This window comes from Trichomonas vaginalis, chromosome II (assembly GCF_026262505.1).
Source record: "Trichomonas vaginalis G3 chromosome II, whole genome shotgun sequence".
In the NCBI taxonomy this organism is placed as follows: Eukaryota; Parabasalia; order Trichomonadida; family Trichomonadidae; genus Trichomonas; species Trichomonas vaginalis.
In genome coordinates, this window is record NC_067204.1 from 11,154,494 (window position 1) to 11,175,812 (window position 21,319).

The 21,319-nt window shown below is 32.9% G+C and overlaps 7 protein-coding genes and 3 pseudogenes across 10 annotated transcripts, besides 1 other annotated feature; 5 read left to right on the forward strand and 5 right to left on the reverse strand.

The window, feature by feature from the left end:
- Positions 1-690: 690 nt before the first annotated feature.
- On the reverse strand, positions 691-4,596 carry TVAGG3_0525290 (uncharacterized protein; the record flags this gene model as incomplete). Its single annotated transcript, XM_051237400.1, has 1 exon — positions 760-2,175. One exon carries the CDS (start codon positions 2,173-2,175, stop codon positions 760-762), a length of 1,416 nt encoding a protein of 471 aa, XP_051095224.1.
- Positions 4,597-6,863: 2,267 nt separating this feature from the next.
- Positions 6,864-21,319: part of a mobile genetic element that runs on past the window's edge.
- Positions 8,442-8,915, forward strand: TVAGG3_0525310 (uncharacterized protein; the record flags this gene model as incomplete). The annotated part of the gene is made up of 1 exon (XM_051237401.1): positions 8,442-8,915. The coding sequence occupies one exon, from the start codon at positions 8,442-8,444 to the stop codon at positions 8,913-8,915; it is 474 nt and encodes a 157-aa protein (XP_051095225.1).
- Positions 9,268-9,798, reverse strand: TVAGG3_0525320 (KilA, N-terminal/APSES-type HTH, DNA-binding family; the record flags this gene model as incomplete). The annotated part of the gene is made up of 1 exon (XM_051237402.1): positions 9,268-9,798. A coding segment is annotated over one exon (531 nt), but the record flags the coding sequence as incomplete, so codon positions are not given.
- TVAGG3_0525330 lies at positions 13,270-14,872 on the reverse strand (annotated as a pseudogene). Its single transcript has one exon. A coding segment is annotated over exon 1 (1,603 nt).
- TVAGG3_0525340 lies at positions 15,903-16,508 on the reverse strand (annotated as a pseudogene). The gene has a single exon. A coding segment is annotated over exon 1 (606 nt).
- On the forward strand, positions 16,526-17,302 carry TVAGG3_0525350 (uncharacterized protein; the record flags this gene model as incomplete). Its single annotated transcript, XM_051237403.1, has 1 exon — positions 16,526-17,302. One exon carries the CDS (start codon positions 16,526-16,528, stop codon positions 17,300-17,302), a length of 777 nt encoding a protein of 258 aa, XP_051095227.1.
- On the reverse strand, positions 17,524-18,104 carry TVAGG3_0525360 (annotated as a pseudogene). The gene has a single exon. A coding segment is annotated over exon 1 (581 nt).
- On the forward strand, positions 18,164-18,565 carry TVAGG3_0525370 (uncharacterized protein; the record flags this gene model as incomplete). The annotated part of the gene is made up of 1 exon (XM_051237404.1): positions 18,164-18,565. One exon carries the CDS (start codon positions 18,164-18,166, stop codon positions 18,563-18,565), a length of 402 nt encoding a protein of 133 aa, XP_051095228.1.
- Positions 19,415-20,299, forward strand: TVAGG3_0525380 (uncharacterized protein; the record flags this gene model as incomplete). The annotated part of the gene is made up of 1 exon (XM_051237405.1): positions 19,415-20,299. A coding segment is annotated over one exon (885 nt), but the record flags the coding sequence as incomplete, so codon positions are not given.
- TVAGG3_0525390 (protein of unknown function, DUF4107 family) lies at positions 20,573-21,085 on the forward strand (the record flags this gene model as incomplete). The annotated part of the gene is made up of 1 exon (XM_051237406.1): positions 20,573-21,085. The coding sequence occupies one exon, from the start codon at positions 20,573-20,575 to the stop codon at positions 21,083-21,085; it is 513 nt and encodes a 170-aa protein (XP_051095230.1).

Genomic DNA, 21,319 nt, shown 5'->3' on the forward strand with positions numbered 1-21,319 from the left:
TTTGATCGAAATTTTGATCATCTAATTCATTGATTGATGAAATTATTCTTTTGTTTGTTAAAACAATAAATGTACTCTGTTTCTTTTCTGCAGTTGTATATCCTATTTTCTAACGCATATTTTGCAATCTTTAGTAGGAGATTCAAGTGTTTCTTTTATAGATGTTCCAAAATTGCCGTTTCTCCTTGGAAAAGCACTGTCCAAAATCTTTCATCAATGAGGAGAAAGACGGTGTTTCCACACCTTCCTCATTAAGATGATTTATTTTATCGTTAAGTTAAATGATATATATATATATTTTAATACTAATCACTTCAAATTGTTCTGGGTATTAAAAAAAATAATAAAAAATGGACATCTGATGGGTATTTTTTTATCATAGAATTTTTGTTTAGTTTACATTATTTTTAAAAAGGTCTAGAATTTGAAATGAGAATTCGTTTTCTAATATTTAATTATATTGAAATATAAGGTGAGGTTCAAGCATAAGAAAAAGTGACATCGCCTACAGCGATGTCACTTTTTCGAAAATTTCTCATTTGGACACTTTAACTCTTATATCTGAATAATCAAATGTGTTTAACAAAAAACTGACATTTCTCTTGTTGAAAACATGATTTCAATTTATAGTTTCAATCAATTAAAACAATAGAAGATAAGAATAGAATACTACAAGATAGTATTCTTCAGAAATATAAAAAAACTTTTTACAATAAAAATACATAGAAATATAAATAATAAAAACAAAAACAATAATAATTATCTGTTGTTATTTGATTTCTGAAGAAGAGGTAATTCAGATGATTCTTTCTTAGTTTCTTTAACAAATGCAGAACCATCATCACCATAGACGAAATCTCCACTTCCGCCGAAGTTAGAAACAGGAAGTTTGCCTTGTTTTGTAGATGATTTTTCGACCATCGCTGCTGTCTGTGACAAAACTTCGGCAACTGTCTGAACGTCCTTTTGAGTGGCGAATTTATCCATAGACGATGCAAGCTCTTTCACTCGTTCATTCAATCCGTTGATGATAACTCTGAACTTGTTAAATACTTTCTCAACAAAATCGCGATCAACTTTTCTTTCAACAGCTGACATAAGTTCATTTTTGTTTTTGATGAAAAGTTCCATTTGTCCTTTCAACTGTTCCGATGTTTCCTTTTCAATTACATGGACAACTGTCTGCTCTGGCTGCGATTTAGACGTATTCCCAACATACAAAATATTACCTGAAACTTGTGTTGAAATGTTATCATTTTCACTTTCACTTTTAACTGATTTTTTGTCATCGTTTTTCACTGATTTCTTGTCATCAATATCAAGCTTTGGAGGTGGAGAGTTATAGTTAGGCTGTCGAGAAATTATATGCATCAATCCAGAGATCTTTTTAGTCTTGAAGAACGTTGTTGACTGTTTCTTCTTTATGCCAATGTCATCTTCTGAAATTTCGCCACTGATCATGTCTTCGTTTTCGCTGTCTTCTCTGTATCTTCCTCTTCTTCCAAGTCTCATTCTTTCAAGTGTTGATGTGCCTGATCCTGTTGGAAGAGAGCTAGATCTATCAGATTCATCTGGTGATTCATCGTCACCACCAACACGTGCAAATGTGAAGCTTGGATTATTGAAGAAACTGGGGACACATGTTGCCAAATTAAGTGGAGGAAGATGTTCTAAACCACTCGCGTTTGTTCTGATCAATTTGAATTCATCGATGATTGCGAGTACGACATCTCTAACATCTTTCTCATTCCTGTTGACGGCGTTCTTGATTCGAAGGATATCTTGAAGAGCAGCATCGATTTGGCCGCCAAGATGGTCAACTGTTTTTTCTAGTTTTTGATGTTCTTTTGCACGAATGTCGTTGTCTAACGGAATCAACATTCCTGCACGTGTTGCTGCTGTTTGATGTGCCATGATGCTTGAAAGCATTGGACGGTTCGGAGATTCAGGATTTGATGGATTTTGCTGCAAATTATCAATTAATTGCTGCAAAACATCGACTCTTCTTGATAAAAGTGATTGTTCTGTCATTGCATTGACGAGAGCAGCTCTGTTTTGAGATGTAACTGCCCAAACTTCGTTGAGTTTTGGTGCATTATCTGATGTTGTGTGCATGAGCGCAATATCAAGAGCTTTTTGTAGAGAAGCGAGTCTGTTGTTAAGTAAATCGGCCATTGTTGTGTGTACTTGGTTGATTTGCTCTGTTGTACGTGCTTGAATTTGCTCAATTAAGTCATTATCTCCGGCATCGCCTGTAATTATCTCTCAAATTTTGGCCATTTTTCGCAGTTTGATCGGACAAAACCTCGCATTTCGACGCGAGATCGACACCAAAAATTCGGCAAAAATTATTAAAGGAGGTCTATCGTCGCAGATCACAAACTTAGTTTTAATGCAAGATTGCATACGAAAAATTTCGAACAAAAATTCATAAACACGGAAATGTAAATCAGAGCAGAAAAATATATTGTATGAAGATGTCGACTACGATACGAAATTCGAAAAACGAGATATTTAGAAGATTCACAAAAAATTAGAGTCATTAATTCGCAATTGTATAATTTTGAAGACTACATTGAGTCAAATTAATAGATTTACATGATATTATAAAATAAATAATAAGAGTTTACCAATAAAATTCTCGATTCAAGGTCGAAATTTTTTAAAAGTTCCTCTTCTTGGGAACTCGCTTAGATACTCTACCTGAAAATAGTATGAAAACTTCAAAGACTGTTAAGAACGGTCTCTGAAGTTTTTTGTTAACAATCAGTATCTGATTGTCGACTTTGTTCCTCAGTTTGGGTTCTTGCTTAGACATAGAGCCCAAGATGAGGAACAAAAGACTTCAAAGAATGCTAAGAGCAATCTTTTAAGTCTTTCCTCAACAATCAGTATCTGATTGTTGAGGGAGTTCTTCTATGATGCCTGTTCAGTTATGGCATCACAGATAAGTAACATAGACTTAAAAGAACATGCTTTATAGTCTTTTTTCAACAATCAGTATCCGATTTTTGAGGAAGTTCCTCTTCTTGGGTTCAAGGTCCGAATATTTACCTAAAATACGAATCATAGTATTAAATCAAGAATAATATTTCGAAGCATAAAATTAAATTAAATAATATCTTCATGAAATAACTTTTCCATCAACTTCTACATCTATTGGATTTACTCCTGCTCCAATCGTCGGAACGTCTGATCAAGGAAAGAGCCACTCTTAATACGATGAATTAAACTAGTTTTACCTACACCAGAATCACCAACGGCGATAATTCTCGGTGAAAGTTCTTCGTCGTTCATTGTAAAATTTGTCAAAAGTTGGTTCAGCGGAAATACAATCAACGAAAATTTACAATTATTATGCCTCTTGTTGATGAATATTATTCAATAAACATTAAACAATTTAGATCCGGTAGTTCGAAATTTAAATGATCACAAGCTTAGTTTACAACTATTCAATAAAAAACACCTGATAGTACTTTTTCCCTATGATAGAATTAGTATTTTTATGAATGAACAAGGTCGTAGAATATATACGTCATACTCTATCTTTTTACCGTTTCGATAGGTGAATAACATAAATTTTTGTTCAAACATTTTCAATTATCCAGGGTTGCTTATTCAAAAATGTGATTTTTATTCATGTCTAACATATTACAATTGGTTTGGAAACAGATCCAATGCTATTTAACTAAGATACACTGATATATCTTATACTCTGACTTCTTGATAGAAAATTATAAATCAATTTATACAAAAATTAGTTTTTAATCTAATTTTAAAAACTGTTTCAATTCAGCAATTGAATTAACATTGTAACAATGTAAAATTTTGTATGTAGAGATGCATGGATCAATGTGTGTTGAGCGATTTCGTGTAGTATGGAATACTTCAGGAATTTTTGTGGGATATTTGTGAATTAGTTCTTCAATTGAAACAGCAAATTCAAGGCACTTTTTCCATTCATCTTTTGTAGTTAAGAAACTACCTAATGCAAGTGGCTGAAAGTTTGTAACATATCGAATTAAATCATTGCTAAGGGTGTTATCTAATCCATTTTCAGTAACTCGTTGTTTGTAAAGTTTACTTTTTTCAGCAAGAAATTTCATAAGTTTATGAACAGTATCAACGAAATCCCATGCATTGTGGTCAATATTATTATAATAATCAGCAATCTTCATTTGTAATGAATTTTGGATTTGATTACTGAAATAAATATATGGTAAGATAAACTTGAAAAACGTAAATTTGTATGAATATGCTTGATTCAATCCTTCAAGATATTGATACATTTGATCTGATGAATTTGCTAAATAAGTGTAAATTTCTTCAAATTCTTGTTTAGAAATGTAATGAGGTTTTATAAATTTTAAAAAAGTATAGCATTTGTCTTGTGCTTGAGCATAATATGAGTAAAGTTTTGTTGGAATAAGATCAGGGTCAAGATTATATAATTTTTCACTAAGATCAATAACATGATTTACATACTCTTCAGAATTATCAACAAGATAACTACATCTTGAAGTAATTTGCTTATAACATCTCTGGTGAGATATTGTAAAAAAGCCTTCTCTATCAAACATTGATATAAAAATTTTCTTATCGTTTTGTAAAGTGATATAATTCAATAAAAATTTTTATGTCGTTTTTCCAAATATCGATTTTACCAAACAACTGTATATTTATATTTATTCAAATTCGTAACAAAATTTTTCTCAATCACAATCATAAAATCATATTGAATAAAGCACCGCTAAATTTTGTAAATATCTCAAATCAAATATATTGTCATTCGACAATTTTTGGATTGTTGGCTTGTCAATTCATATATAACATATTTTAATAATAGTGTAAAAATTGAAAAGGTGGGACGATTTTCAATAATTCCTCTATTTTGGAATTCTTGATAAAGATTGATAGTTTTATAAAATATTTCCAGTATTCATTGTAAAGCTATCAATCTTTACAAAAAATAAAGAAACAATAAATGGGCCGATATGTTGCTGGGCGTTTATTAGACTTTCTTGAAAACATATACCGCTATAATTACTTTGTAAAAATTTTTTCCATCATTCTACTTGCTATCCAAGTTGTCCTTTTATATGGAGACTTTAAATGGCAAGAAAATCCGAAGAACCCAATGTCGGACCAACTTAACGTCACAAATCTAACTCTTCCAAATGGTATTAAAAAACCTTCTGATTTTGATTCATATTTTAGAGTTAAATTATCTATTACGATTTTACAATTTTTATATTTCATTACAATGTTTGTTATCATAGTTATAATTTTAATCAAGAAATCAAGAACGAAAAAAAAACACTTTTAGAGTATTTACAAACGATTATTGATACATTACAAGAATATCAAAACGGCATGCCACGTCATATAACTAATCAACTTGATCATGAAAAAATTGCTGATATTTTTTGGCATATCAATGAAGAAAGGTTCCCCGACAAAAGCGAATTGACGAAAATATCAGCGCAAATCAATCAATATTTTGCATGCATTCCACTTTCAGGTGTAACTTCTAAATCCAAAATTTCTTTAAATTCAAATGCAGAATACAAGTTCACCTCCTATAACAGTCTCACAAAAGATAGTCTCACGCTGCGCCCAAAATCAATCAATGATATCCAAGATATATATTTTGTTCCAATTCACTTTTTTACCTTTCTCATAATTATTATTTGTTTTGTAGCTTTGCCTGAGTCAGCTGAGAAAATCTATAACAATGAAACACTTCCTTACGATGAAAACATTACTGATAAAATTCTGAGTGTTGCAAAAGTTACAACAGATAAATCAGAATGCGTTATTTATATTGTTATTGATGGTGTTACTTTATTTATCGAACTTCTTGTTTATTTTGTACAAATATATATTTATTATTACGTGATTCCAAAGCTAGTTGAGGAATTTAATGATTCAGATCCTATTTCAAATGAATTCATTGAAGACTTGGCAAGAACATATAGAATTTGTCCTTGGCCACATCTTGAAAGAATTAAACTAACTTATTCGATTTGTATTGGTCATAATGTTCACAATGAAATTCTAATGGAGCAACTTTCCTATAGCCAAATCGCTAATGGAGAACTGATAATTGGGAATAATTCGTCAGATATTAGCATTAAACCATCTACAATAATGAGCCAACTGACTCAAATCAATAATCATTTATCAACTTCTTTGAATGATATATCAAATCTTATTCTTAAAAACCAGAGCCGATATCAAGGAATTCTTCAATCTATTGCTAATGAAAACGCTGTATTCAATCAAATAATGTTAAACTTTACGAATTTAATGTTTACAAATACTAACTTGTATAATGTTCATAGAACAATCTATGACTACAACTTACGTTTGCAGGACCAATTTCAATACCTTCAAAGATTTAATCAACCCGTCAGAAATATTTCCCATATATTTGTTTTCTAATCCAGAAATTACAAACATTAACAGAAATAGTTACATCTTATTATAATGATTACTTGAATTATACTCAACATAATTTATTTTTACAAGAATGAAGGTGATCTTACTGTAGATATTATAGGATTTATTCCATAAAAGGCTGGCAAATAACATTGCTTCTCGCAGGCGCTTAATGATTTTATTCATGGAAATAGACGATTTACAATTGAAGATCTGAAAAAATTAAGAAATGACCTCAATATATTAGAAAGAGAACTCACTAATTTTACAAGATGTACTTGAAGAGATTTGATCATTTGAGTTCACTTGAGAAATTTAATAGGGTTAATTTGATACCTCTTGGAGAATACATCGTCCATTTTTTTTCAAATCTCATGATTGAATTTGCACAGTTTGCTGCAATCGACATCTTTTCCGATTACAGTTAGTATACAAGTCTCGTGTATGGAGGCATTGCGTTCCTCCATACGCAATACTTGTGAATTTGACACTTTACAAAACCGTTAACGTATATTTTACAACACAAACACAAACACCAACTTAACCTTAAATATTTATAAACCCACCAACCACTTCACCTCACTAACGACTTCACTAACGAATTCACTAATGTTTTCACTAACGAACTCACTACTGTAAAAATAAACGTTCTCACCTTACAAAAGTATTGCAACTCTTCCCATTGCTGTGCTTCACACAATAGTTCATATTCTTCAGTATCGCTGCTGTCGCTCCAATCGTCAGAGTCAAAGTCACTGTCAAAACAAATGTTAGTAAGTTTTGACAAAGCTAATGAAACACGTTTACCGTTTGTATCGTATGCTTGTATATAAACTTTCCATTCTTCATTCCTTCATAAACGCTCAAACTAACTTTACCCTTTCTCCCTCGTATCTGATAGAATGTATTTTCACGAGGAACGAAGAACAAATTCTTGAACTCATGACCGTTGTAGTTTGTTATCTCAATAGTTTTCGTCATTTACATCCAAATAAAAATTTTCAGTAAATAAAAAAATAAAATAAAAATTAATGATATCACCACCCTCACACGTATGAAAACATAGCACAAAAATAATGTTTATGTTAGAATGTTAGATCTAACACGTTTTCTAACACGTTTTCTAACCTTGTGAATTCATTACTTTATAACTCTCTTCCTTGGTTTCTTTTTAGTTGCTTTCTTCACGTCTGTCTCCAACTTGACTGTCTTTCTTCTTGTTTCACCAACGTTTGCATTTGTTATGTCAAACATTTCTCTTCTTACTTCATGAGGTACTGAACGTCTATGATATAAGTCAATAGCAATGTCATTTAAAGGAAATGCTCTTGCATGGACTTCGTCCTCGCCGCGTTGCGGCTTTATGAACTCATGAATTCTATCATAACTTATTGCACCATTATAGTCTTTAATGAAGTCAGCGAGTGCTTTTTTGTTTGTCGCGTAATGTTTTGCAACATCTATATTAGCTTCTGTAAGAAGTTGTTTTATTTCCGAGTGTTCTAACTTAGACAACTTCCGATACATCTTTAGTAGGAAATAAAAAAATATTTTTGAAAAAATAAACTTAGAAAAATTATTTCTTTCTATATTTGCCATTCCGAACTTCGAAAAGATGTTTTATACCAGCATAGAATTTTTCTCTAGAGCTTGGTCTTATATCGTTTTCATGACAATATTTTCTATATTCTTCATATAAAGCCTTTTTTTCATACATTTTATAAGGACAATCTAACCAGAATAGCGCATATCCATTTTCGTTATCTAGGTCTCTATATGTTTGTGGAATTTCGCTTTCTTCTGTTTGTAGAATTTCGCTTTCTCTATTTAGTTCTATGTCTATATATTGTGGCTTAAAAGGATGTGGGCAGAAGGGTCTGGCGCTATGTAAAAAGTTAATTTTTCTGTCATCTTTTCTATCGGATAAAAAATATTTTTTGAAAAAATTAGATTACATTTTTTTAAGTTATTTTTCAAAATAATTTAATATTTTTATTTTAATGAAACACATGCAAGATTGCAAGTTCTTTTCATACAATGCTCTCGCTACTGCCATCAAGAATGAGTTCAATAATGCTTCAAACGTCAATGTTATCTTTAACAAGAAGTTTGTGAAAGAATCTAAGTTTGGTCAGTATGTCAGACCATTAGCTATTGTCATTGACCGCAAACGTTATACTTCACAAGAGTTAGCAGTAGTTTTGAAACAAAAGGGTTTCTTCGTGAATGTCAAAGATACTCATTATACTATTATAAAGAACTCCAACATTGACTTCTTCAGTATTGCTATGAATCTTTCCGAACAGAAAGAATATAAGAAGGGTGAAACAAATGTGAAATATTATTCTTCATCTCTGAAAACAATAACGAACAAAGATGTTATACAAAAGTTCTTACCAAAGGTTGAAGAAGCTTCTATTGACATTGACGAAGGAAGTGAAATGGTTGAAGAAATTGACCCTGAAGCTATTTAACCAAAAATATATTTTTGGTGAAGAGGTGAGATGTCACCCGTTTTTTCACCTGTTTTCTCTTCGTTAATGTTGTCGTGACTTCTTCGTTAATGTTGTCGTGACTTCATTCTTCCTCTTTGAAGTTATCGAAATATTCTGTTATTTTTTCCTTCAGTAATGGTAAGTCTTCTTTGAATGTAAGTATTGTACAACCTTTCATATCATAGTGTGTTTGAGGAAGAGTATTTTTGACAATTTCTTTTATTTGCTCATTCGGTGTCATTGAAATCGGTAAGTTTTCACGATAGAACCAGTTTCTGTCAGATTTGTAAATCTTAGCAAGGTCATAAAAGCTCTTGTTGTTTCTTCTGACTAAATGCAACATAACCATATCTCTATCTTCTTCTTTCTCCATCTCTTCAGCGTAAATCATATACTTATAGCTTTTTTCCTTTCCTTTTGGTACTGAACGTGGTATTCTTTTCTGTATGCTTTTGTCTTCTTTCATCATATCTTCTCTCTGCTTTGTACAAAGTTCGTCAAGTAGCATAAGTATGTAGATTGCATAACGAGGTGAAGCCCACATTGCTATTGAACTAACTAGGAACTTATGAACATATATACCTTTTAGATGTGATGGTAAGTTTTGTCTGTCTTGGTACATCTTTTTAAGTTCTACATGTTCAAACTCACTGAGGAGTTCATGAGTGCTATTTAATTCAAACCATTCATTTGGTTTCTTAGTATCTGGTGCAAAACATGCTGTCAAAATACTTTGCATTTGGTACATGTCGTCTTTGACTGAACGAATGAGTCTCAATTGTTTGTTATACTGTATGTATTCGTATTCTTCATTAATGGCTTCATGAACTATAACTGTTGTTGTGTTCTCTGATGTTGACATTGCTGTTCTTACATACAAGATAAAAATTTTTCTTAGAAAAAAATTAGCGTTATTTTCTGACTTTCACAAAAGACCAAAAATAAACGCTTTACATGTATTTTTCAGCAACTTCGTCAAATAATTTTATAGCTTTATCTATCTCATCTACTTCAAACGTTTCTTTACCTTTTATGGGAGCACCATACATTTTCTCAAACTTTTCAAGTAGTTCTGTTTCTGCAGCTCTCATATCATTAACGAACACAACCTTGACTCTATTGACTGTACTGTCATATCTTTGAGTTATATTATATGTTCTTCCTATCTTATATCTCTTTGTATTGAAGTCCTTCGGTTCTGAACGATGTAAAGTAAGCCTTCACTGCAACGTTCCGTATCGAATGAACCATAAGTTATGAAGTTATATCCAACAACAGGGTCAATCCACAGAAGAATTATTGGTATAAGACTTTTGTCAATGAGATATGCTGTAGTTCCATAGAATCTTACCGATATCATGAGCTCAGGATTTCTTGTCAAAATTTTCTGAGTAGAAGCAATTCTAACCCAGTCCTTTGTTTTCTTTCCAGAAGGTGTTATAATGTCTGACAAAGAATATTTGTTGTATTTCTTACAGTATCTTACGTTTAAATCACCAATTCTAACCACTTTGGTGTCATTGTCAATCTTTCTTACTGTTTCAAACTCAATGTTTGACATTACTGTCTTTACATACAAGATAAAAATTTTTCTTAGAAAAAAATTAGCGTTATTTTTCTATCTTAAGGAAATGTCAAAACTCATGAATTTTCGTGAATTTCCTTATGAAAGAAAAAATAATGTTTATGTTAGCATGTTAGATCTAACACGTTTTCTAACCACTTTTCTAACATCGAAGAAAACTATTTACAAGCGTTTTACATGGTATATGTTGCGATGGTTCATGACTTTAAACAGTTTTGTAGCTTCTATTTCTTCACGAAGGATATCAAAAATTTTAACTATGCCGAAGGTTTCTTTATATTTCTTCTTGACATCAGATAATAGGAAATCGTCAGCAGTTGGATAGTTTTTTGTTCAGAAATGCTAACATGTCCATTTTATCTTCTGCTGGTTTCTCTACTTCTTTCTTTAAGTCAGCATAGTCGTTTCTCATACGTTCTATATCTTTGACGAGTAGTTATATTCCTCATTGCTGCTTTACATTTTGAACATTGCGGATTCATTTTTGCGTTATACATTGAAATTTGACCTGCTAGAAACAACTAAGGCGTCAATGGTTTTCTTTAACTCAAAAGTTGTTGCGTTTATTGTCCATTCCATATTTACATCTTTATCTTTATCTCTTATCTGCCATACACATTCAGCAACTAATGAAACAAAGTTGTCGTATGTCTTAAACTCCCCAGATTTATATATGTCAGAGATGTTTCTTATATACCATGTCGCAATCTTTGTCCATAACTTTATGGTTGCAATGATATCCTAGAAACTCATAGTTTACTTTACGTATGAACTTCTTTATTTCTACTGAGTCAGTTGCTTTGACTTCTAATTTCGTCGAATTCAGGAATAGTGATTTTTGTTGTTGGATTTCAGGCAATTTGGGTAAATGGTCAATAATATCCTGCATGTCATAAAGATACTGTTCATTTTCTTCATCTTTCGCACTACAGTCTAAATTACATGTTAAAAGTTCTTGCTTTATCTTCTGGATTTTTGTTTCGAAAGTATATGAAGAAGGAATGAAGTTTTTCATCTCTACCAACATAGATGTTGGATTCATGACTAACGAGTTTGGTGCTGTTGTGGACAGAGTCCTGCCGTTCGCGGCTTGAATTGTTGTTGTGCCGATTGTTGAAATCATATCTTTACATACAAGATAAAAATTTTTCTTAGAAAAAAATTAGCGTTATTTTTCTTTCATAAGGAAATGTCAAAAATTCATGATTTTCGAGAGTTTTAGACCATGTTAGAAAAGTGGTTAGAAAACGTGTTAGATCTAACATTCTAACATAAACATTATTTTTGGTGTAAATTTATGACAAAAATAAATGGTACCATTAATAATACATGACTGTTCTCATTCATGTCTGATTTACATCCAACGAAAAAGTTTAGAAGAATTTTCTTATTCTTTCTGGCATGTTTTTATCTTTCCAGTACTCCCGCTCTAATGGTCCCAGATGAGTTGGTTTAGATTCTCTCAAGTTCTTAGATGGTATAACATCTTCAACGCCTCCTTCATATCTTACTTTATAAGTGTCATCGTTTATGTTGTAGTCAAGTATTTCAATAACCACTCCTCGCTTTGCTTCGTCAATGGTTTCAGCAAGTTTGCCATTACTACTTTCGACTAATTTATGTCGAGGGTAAAACGCAATAGAGTCGTCGGCAGCTTTTATAAGATATCCATTACCTTGCGTAGAGTCTACGATATAATAATTTCGACTTAACCTTAAACGTTTCTTTGTCAACGGTTTGTCGTCAAGAACTACACGAACTTTTGTACCAGGAATGAGAGTAAATTGTGTTGAATTTCTGATATTTTGTGTTTGGCTTCGTTTCTTTTGTATATACTTTTCTTCTTGTTGTTGTGTCATTGAATTTGGTGTATGTCCTGTTGTAGAATGTGTTGAGGAATTATATACTTCGATGAAATGTTTCATTGTTTCTTCGGTAAAGTCTCGCTCTTGATTTAAATCTCTGAGAGTCTTATGAAGCGGTTATGATACCGATGCGAGTATGTTATGGTTATGGTCTTCAGTAGTGTAGTGAGTTATGTTATGCTTAATGAGAAATTCTGTGATTTCGTTGCTGAGGTATGCACTGTCTTGGTCTGATGTTAAAGTACTTGGGCTATGTTCTGCTACAAACTTTTGTAAAACTCTTAACACTTCATGAGTTCCTTTAATTCTCATTATATACGCATAGCTTTACGAGTGTTAACATTTATGAAGATGAGGAATGGTTTATGTCCTCCTTTTCTGCTTTGAATGAGAGTGTCAAATTGGTATGCGTCAGGAGTGTTGGAGTAAATTGGTAAAAAGTAGTCGTAAGGTTTATTTTTGTTTGATGTACAACATTTTTGTCAAAGAACCTTTTCACTTCAGCTCTGTTAGTAAATCCCCAACTCTTTGCAGCTTCATTGAACTTCTTAAATGACCTCCATGGATGTTGTTCGAATACTTCTTTCAAGCTCATTTATGTAAAGTTAAAGATTTTAACCAACTCGTATCCAAGCGTGCATTGTTATATAAGGAGGCATATAATCTTTTCCATTACCTGCTGGGTCTGTAATACCAGCTACAACATGTGTATGATTTCCTGCAGTTCCACAGAAAATACCTGTGCTAACATCTTTGGGGTCAGTTGTGATATCATATCTTCATTCCCTGTCTATCGAACCCGCTGCAAGATTTATATAACCTCTTTTTGTTATTGAATGTGAATGGTTTCCTTCCACAGATGTTCTTCCACTGAACCTATGCATATGTGAAGGAAGGTTTTCAATACCTATTTTCTTTGAACCTCCCATCTTCATTGACTGCGTATTAGTGTAGAATGGAAAACTGTCAACTATTTCATACCATCTACCACCAAATAAAGTGTTTGGATTTATTGGATTCATAGACGTATAAACAGCTCCTATAGGATATATTAAATCATATATGCTCATAACTCTATAAACATATTCTAAAGAACTTATGTCATTAAATACCATTTGGAATGTATCTCCCGGATGAAATGTTGCATTTGTTCCACTTTTATAATGTAATGTTAGTTCAATAGAATTATCCAAGAAAAATTCAAAAGTATCTGGTTGAAGACCTCTAACAAATTCAAATGGAGTTGCTGGTTCACCATTTATAATTTCTGTTGTAAATGTCATTGTATCTGGTTTCGAAAATTTCTTTGTTAGTTCTGCATCCACATAAGTTTTGTCAGCTTTCTTATCTAACATTGCTGGTAGTTCATATGCTTCAAAGTTTCTGGCATGATCTTCGGTATTCCTGCAACTCTTATCTAAATTGTTAAGAGTATCTTTTACGCTTGTACTTGGATTTTCTAATGGTGCACTTGAACCAAGGTCAAAGTTCAATATTATGTCGTCTGCTCTAACAGTAGTGAAGGATTTATGTGTATGGTTCTTGTCAGCTTTCTTATCATATAAATCTTGAGCAGTGAATTTAACATTATTTTCATCCTCCATGACATAAACATCTTTACATCTAATGTATTTCATCGTCGTTATGTTTTCCTCCGATGTTAAACCTTGTGGAAAGTTAGGAGGTTTCCAATATAATGCATCCCCACCAGTTCCTTCAACCGTTCCTTCAATACTTTCTATACCAACAGTTGTGAAGAAATCATGTGTATGGTTCTTATCTGCTTTCTTATCTAACATTGCTGGTAGTTCATGTGCTTCAAAGTTTCTGGCATGATCTTCGGTATTCCTGCAACTCTTATCTAAATTGTTAAGAGTATCTTTTACGCTTGTACTTGGATTTTCTAATGGTGCACTTGAACCCAAATCAAAGTTCAATATTATGTCGTCTGCTCTAACAGTAGTGAAGGAGTTATGTGTATGGTTCTTGTCGGCTTTACTGTCTAAAGAAGTTTGAAGTTCATTTATATCGGAGATATTGTGTTTATGAGATTTCAAAACTTTGTTCATTGCGTCAAGTTCATCTTTGTCAGCTTTACTTTTAATAGCATCTTCAAACGTTATTTTTGCCTTAACTCTTAACATAAATCTTGGTTCAACTAATACACCGTTAACATTGAAAGTAGAGGCATAAATTTCACCGGTATAACCAAATGCTTCTGGTGCTTTAACTACATCATACTGTACAGTACAGCTTATGTCATAACCTTTAGCACGAATGTATTTATATCTTCTTTCATTAACATTTTTTGTCTTCGCTTCATCACTTCGTGTTAAATATCCATGGTAGTCCGTTATAATCTGTTCGTCTGAAGTTATATAATGAACGTGGTTTTTATCTGCTTTTTTCGGCTAATTTCTCATTAACATCATTCACTTCTAATCAACTCTTCCGCCAGAACTCTTATTATCATTAATCTTTTTCATTAATTCGGTAATTACGTCATAAAGACTATATTCTGTTTTCGGTTTTGTAAATAATGAGTCAAAAATTTCTTTTTCATCATTACATCGCTGACATTAATGATATCACCAATTCCTTTTTCATTTATTCTCTTCATTAGTTCTGCAATAATGACGAATATATAATCTGTTAATTTATTCTCTTCATCGAGGGTTATAGAATGTTTTGAAATTGAATCATTAACTCCTCTAAATAAATCAATAACTTCAGGATACACGTTTTTAATGTCTTGAATAACCCGACCAGTATCCTCCCACTATGTGGCTCTGAGCCCGTTGGGCTCTGTTGTTCATGTTCTTCGTTCCCGTCGTTACGTGGTTTTATATCTCTAACCATCATCAACGCAGCCATAACCGGAGGGGGTTTGTGCTACCTGTTCGAAAATCGTCCGTTATGTATGGTATATCTAAATAATTTCTTTGTGTTGTTTAAAAACATTTGAAACAAGTCTTTTAAAACCATCTACAAAATTTCCTGTTTCACCTAATGTTCTTGCAGCATTTACAAGCTCACCCATTCCCGCTTTTGACCCCAAAAACGTCCATATTGCATTTATTTCACTCTGTATAGTTGTCCATTCAGCGAAACTAAACACCCGCATTCGCTAAGCTGAAAATGAAATTCAGTGGATCGAACTTAATTCCACCTTCTTTTTCAATTTCAACGAACTCACTAACATGAGATTTTAAATATTCTTTCGTTAAAATTGTTTTCCCCGATGTTATGTCATTAACGAAACTATCACCGTCAAAAGTTAACGAATTCAATTTCGTCGTTGATGCTTTTATTTCATACACCGCTTTATCGATAGTTTTTGGCTCACCTTCTTTAGAAGCATATGAAACATTAAATGAATGAATTTATGTATTCGTGAATGAGTTAAATCAATGATTTTCATTAATGACGCCTTTAATGATTCATTAACTGTTGAATCCCTTAAAGTAATTAATGAACTGTCATGGGCTTCGCCCTGGTCGCTTCGGTCTGAAAGACCTTCAGGACTCAAAGAGTCCGTTTGCGACTTTATGAAAGGTACACTGCAAACCGTCGAGTTTGGATCAAATGCTGTAGTTGGTGCAGGAATATTAATGATATAAGTCATTAAATCATTAAGTGACGTAAATAATGTTGTCGTTTTTGATTTAATTTCTTTAGCATCTGTTATATATGGTAATTTTATTTCTGTAGTTTCTGAATTAAAGATATTCGCTAAAATGTTTTGTAAACTGTTTTGAACAGCAGTATAAACCGTTGAATCCGGAACTCTTACGATTTCACCGTCCTTAATAAAAGGCATTGCACATGGTGTAGTGCTTGGGTCAAATATTTCGGGATTATAATTCAACATATATTCTAATGCTTCATATACAGACTTATATACTGTTGTGTCGTTCTTCATGACAACTTCACCATTTACAATGAATGGCATTGTACATGGAGTTAAAATAGGGTCAAACTTTTCATAGTCCTTCCATGTTATGTATTTCTCGGTATTTCCATCACTGATAACAATATATTTGTCAGTAAGTGTGAGAGAGTATTGACCAAATATAAACGTTTAGCTCTGTCAGCTTCATACGCATATGCAGCTATACTCATATTTTAATGAGAATAAAATGTTGTTCTATTTGCAAAGTACAGACCCAAACGAATACGGGACAGTAAAGCTACAAACAAACTTAGGTCTTCAGAATGAAGCACTTGCTTTCAGAGTTGTTGACTTCAATACTATCGCAACTTTTGTCATAACAGATGAAACAGATTTCATGGAGCTTGAAATAGATGGAAAGAAGCACGAAATAAGATTTCACAATAATGTAGAATATAAGATGGAAACATTAGCTGGAGTGTTAAATGCTCTCATAAATACTACAATAAACAAGGAGAACGAAGAAAACTTAATGAATGTTAAACTTATTGCAGGAGTTTTGAAGTTCAGTTATGCGAAGGAGTTTAAGATAACACGAATGAGTCATAGAGTTCAATTGCTTCTGGGAGCATACCATATGACATTTCCTTTGAAAAGTGTTGACAAAACGATTGAGATGAAATCTGTTCCATACGTATGTTATGGTAATTGTTTATACATTGAGTCAAAAATAGCTAATGTCACAGGTATTTCAGGAGTTAATAGTAAAGGTTCAGTAGAATATAAGTCTTTCTGTTATGAAGTAAATTCAATGTTCATTCCAAACGTTCCTGTCATAGCAACTCATTTAGGTAAATGGGTTCGCATTAGTCCTCATAATTTGAAAGACATGCAATTCAGACTTGTTGACTTTCAGGGCGAGCCTGTAGAACTGAAGGCACCAGTGCGAATGACTGTTGAAGTTGACTTTTTAGAAAATATTAAATGCAACAGCTTACAAGAGAACTCAGAGCTAAAAATATAAAGTATGAATGTTATGTATTAGGTCATGAACTTTGGTTGTTGCTGTTTGATGAAACAAATGAGTTAGTTATGTCAGTCAAGAGAACAGAAAAAGGCGTCAAAGGCGCCGAAAGCGCTATATTGTGTTAGTGAAAACTGCACCAAGTCAATAAGATTAGGTTTGCATTATGAAGATGAGTTCGATACTGTTGAAGAAGTTTTGGATAGATATTACAAATTGCTTTAATTTACTAAAACATATTTCAAACAAAGTTTATATTCTGTTGAAAGTTTTGTATACTCGTTCGAATATTTATACTTAAACTCAACTCCTGGAGTACCTGGTATTTCAATGATGCGGATGTTACCTATTTTCATGAATATTGGCGTTTGACCACAGCATTCGATTTCAGGGTCGAGATAGTCAATGACACATTGTTTCCCTGTTATTCGTGAGATAACATTTTCAAGGTCCTCCTTTGTTAAAATTATTTGGTTCTTACCTATAAGATTTATCAAAAGCTTCTTATCGTCTTTGAGTAAGATAGTTTGATATAACTGAAGAAGGTAATGGTCTACGTTATCTGAAGGATTTGTTTGAACATTTGTGTAAGGGTTGTCGTTGGCTTCTCTTGAAAGAATTTGGTCCAGTGGTGGATACTCTAACTTAACATCTGATGTAGCGTTAGCGTTTGAAGCTGAGTTTAAATTCACGGATTTCAGTTCTGGTTCTTTTTCTTTCAAACACTCTGAACTATAGTTCTTTATGACAATATTGTTTGTCGTTCGTGAGTCAACATTTGATGTTGGTTCAATTGGAACATTAACGGCACCAGCTAAGATGGATTTGCTTCTCATTTCATATAGAATAAAAACCTTTTATATGTATGAAATGAACAATATACTCGACAAGGGTTTGAATGTAAAGCTAACGAATGAAAATATTGTTGAATTCACTGAGACAGGAGCTGTGTATAAAGATGTAGAACTACTGAACAAAAGAGCTAAGGGAAGAAGCAGGAACATGAACAAAGGGTGGAAGCCTATAAAAATTTATGTCAATGATGGCTCAGGAGGTTCAAACATAAAGTATGCAGAAAGTTATAGAGTTTATGCGCTAAAAGGTGAAAAGCCTTCATTTAAGAACAGCTATTCTAACGCATATCCTCAAAAGTTAACGGATGGGGAAGTGGATGATATGAATGACAGCAAAAATATTAACAGAAATGGCGACAGAGATGCATGGAATTTGTTTACCATCAGTCAATTGAAGGTTAAACTTTAAAACAATGTTGGTCGTTCCCATGGAATATTTTTGACTTTAATGGTATTAGTCATGATATGAATCTCAAGGTATGAACGAGGAGAGATGAGAGACTTATATGCTTCCCAAATTTCTTCAAAAGGTAATGTTATACCTGACTGTTTCCAAATGAGTTCAATATCATAACGTGAGAAACCTTGAAAGATAACGAAGTCAGTTATGAGACGTTTTATGTTTAAAGCTAAAAACCTCCATGTTTGCATAAGTATTGCTACAGTTAAGTGGTAATGTCTGACTTTAGTAATGATGTTAGCTAATGGTGAGTCAGGCTTTGACACTAAACCTTTTCCGGCGAAGTCGTCGCAAACGAGCAGAGTGTTTGAAGGATACTTTTTGAAGGGGTATTTTGAAAGTTTTGATAGAATGTAGTTTGTAAGTCGTTTCATATCGTAAACTCCTGAGTATTGACGTAAGTGGTGTTTGTCAATAATTCTTTCCATCTCTTCTGAAGTCTTTTGCATTCCTGACTGTATGAACTCTACAATAGCATAATATTTCCTCTTACGTCGAATGTAACGTTGAAGAAATTCAATGAGTTCGCTATCTGGAACTTTAACGACAGAGGCTTGAACTTTTGACATAAATGTTTTCGCTGTTGAGTCCATAGAGTCTGAAGTTGCTGATATAATGATTTGGTCATAATATGAGTCATTTCCTAAACGTTCTGTTATGAGTATATGACGAATGAGGTTAAATGTCTTACCTGACCCCATCTTTCCACAATAGAAATAAACACCATTTGAACAGAACTCATAGTCCTTACTGAAAGGAAGAATGAGAGAAGAGTTAAGTTTGTCTGTAGTTTCATTCATGTCTTCATCTACGTCATGTATTAAATGCTTCATTTTATCTCCATTAAAAATGCAAGTCAGAAATATTCAGAACATAGCACCGAGTCTAACTGACAAGAGTATAAAGATATACTATGAACACGTTATGATGAAACCTACCAAAATTCAAGAAAGTCAGTATACTTATGAATATCCAAGACACTGGGTAGAGTATGTAGGAGGTGAGAAAGCTATTGAAATAAGACAGGTTCGAAGTATTCCGGCAGGAAGGACAATATTATTGAAGAACTTTAATGTTTTGAGGTATAATGATGAAACAAAGAAGCAAGATAGTTTTCCTGTTGCTGTGTATGTGAACCTAGATACAGGAGATGACATGAAAGTTTTTAATACAAAGCTTCAAACGGTAGTGAGAGAACAACTGACTGCGGAAGGGCATCCATTACCTTCAGAAGTTACCATAGCATATAATTTTGAAACAAACTCAATAGATTTTAAAATCGCCTCTGCAAAGAAGTCAGGTTTTACATTTAATGAAGCAGATGTATATTCGAATGAAAACTTCAAAGCTATTGCATGGTTAGATAATGACGATTGCTTTAAGAAAATATTTAAATTCAGTGACTCAACGATGTCAATAGATGACCTTCGTGGAATGTTACCATCGACGTTTACAGTAGAAGGTTCAGCAGGATTGCTTACAAGATTGTCAATTGGTGGTATTTGGTCTCGTGAGAACATTGTTATAAAATCCAGTATAAGTGAATTTGCTGAAGAATCTATATTATGTCTTTCAAACTATATGTATTCGCCACCGAAGCATTATAGTATAACAAACTTTGTCAGTAAGTTTAACATAAGACTTGTCGAACCTTCTTCAATGAAAGATGTTGTGCTACCTAAAGATGGAAAGGATGGACTCATTATTGAGATGATTTTAATAGCATATTAAATGAGCTTGTTCTTGAAGGTCATTCATGATGAAATAACTGTTGTAGAAGATGTTAGCAATTGTTCAGACATTTTGAAGCGAATAGATGATATAAGAAAGAAGTTTATGAAGCCGCAACGCGGCGAGGACGAAGTCCATGAGAATGTTTATGTTTCATTGACTTTCTCCAGTAACGAGAACTTTTATGAGATAATATTGAAGAGAGATGATTTTAATATGGGGTAAATGGTAGCTTGGGCAGCTTTAGGCGCAATGGGAACAAAAGCATTAGCATTTGGAGCAAAAGCACTTGGAGCTTATGACGCAGTAAATAAAATGAGTGGAGGAAGAGTTTCGAAGACATTAGATGCAAATAAAGGAAAGATTGGAGGCTGGGTTGCAAAGAAGTTAAGATTAAATAAAATGGGGCTCATAAATAAAGCATCCAATTTGGTTGCGACTGAGTCAGAAAATGCTTTAGGAAAGGACGATGAGTTTGCAAAACACGCAAAAGACTTTAATGACCAGATGAAAGGTGAAACAATGCATTTAAATAGAGTCGATGGAACTCTTCCTCCACCAGTAGTTCTTCCGTATGGTCCCTATGGAATGTATGGAAACCCTTACGAAAGACCATTTGACCCATTGACTGGTGGAAGTAACTGGTATCATTACGGACGAAGAAGAAAGACAGTCAAGTTGGAGACAGACGTGAAGAAAGCAACTAAAAAGAAACCAAGGAAGAGAGTTATAAAGTAATGAATTCACAAGGTTAGAAAACGTGTTAGAAAACGTGTTAGATCTAACATTCTAACATAAACATTATTTTTGTGCTATGTTTTCATACGTGTGCGGGTGGTGATATCATTAATTTTTATTTTATTTTTTTATTTACTGAAAATTTTTATTTGGATGTAAATGACGAAAACTATTGAGATAACAAACTACAACGGTCATGAGTTCAAGAATTTGTTCTTCGTTCCTCGTGAAAAT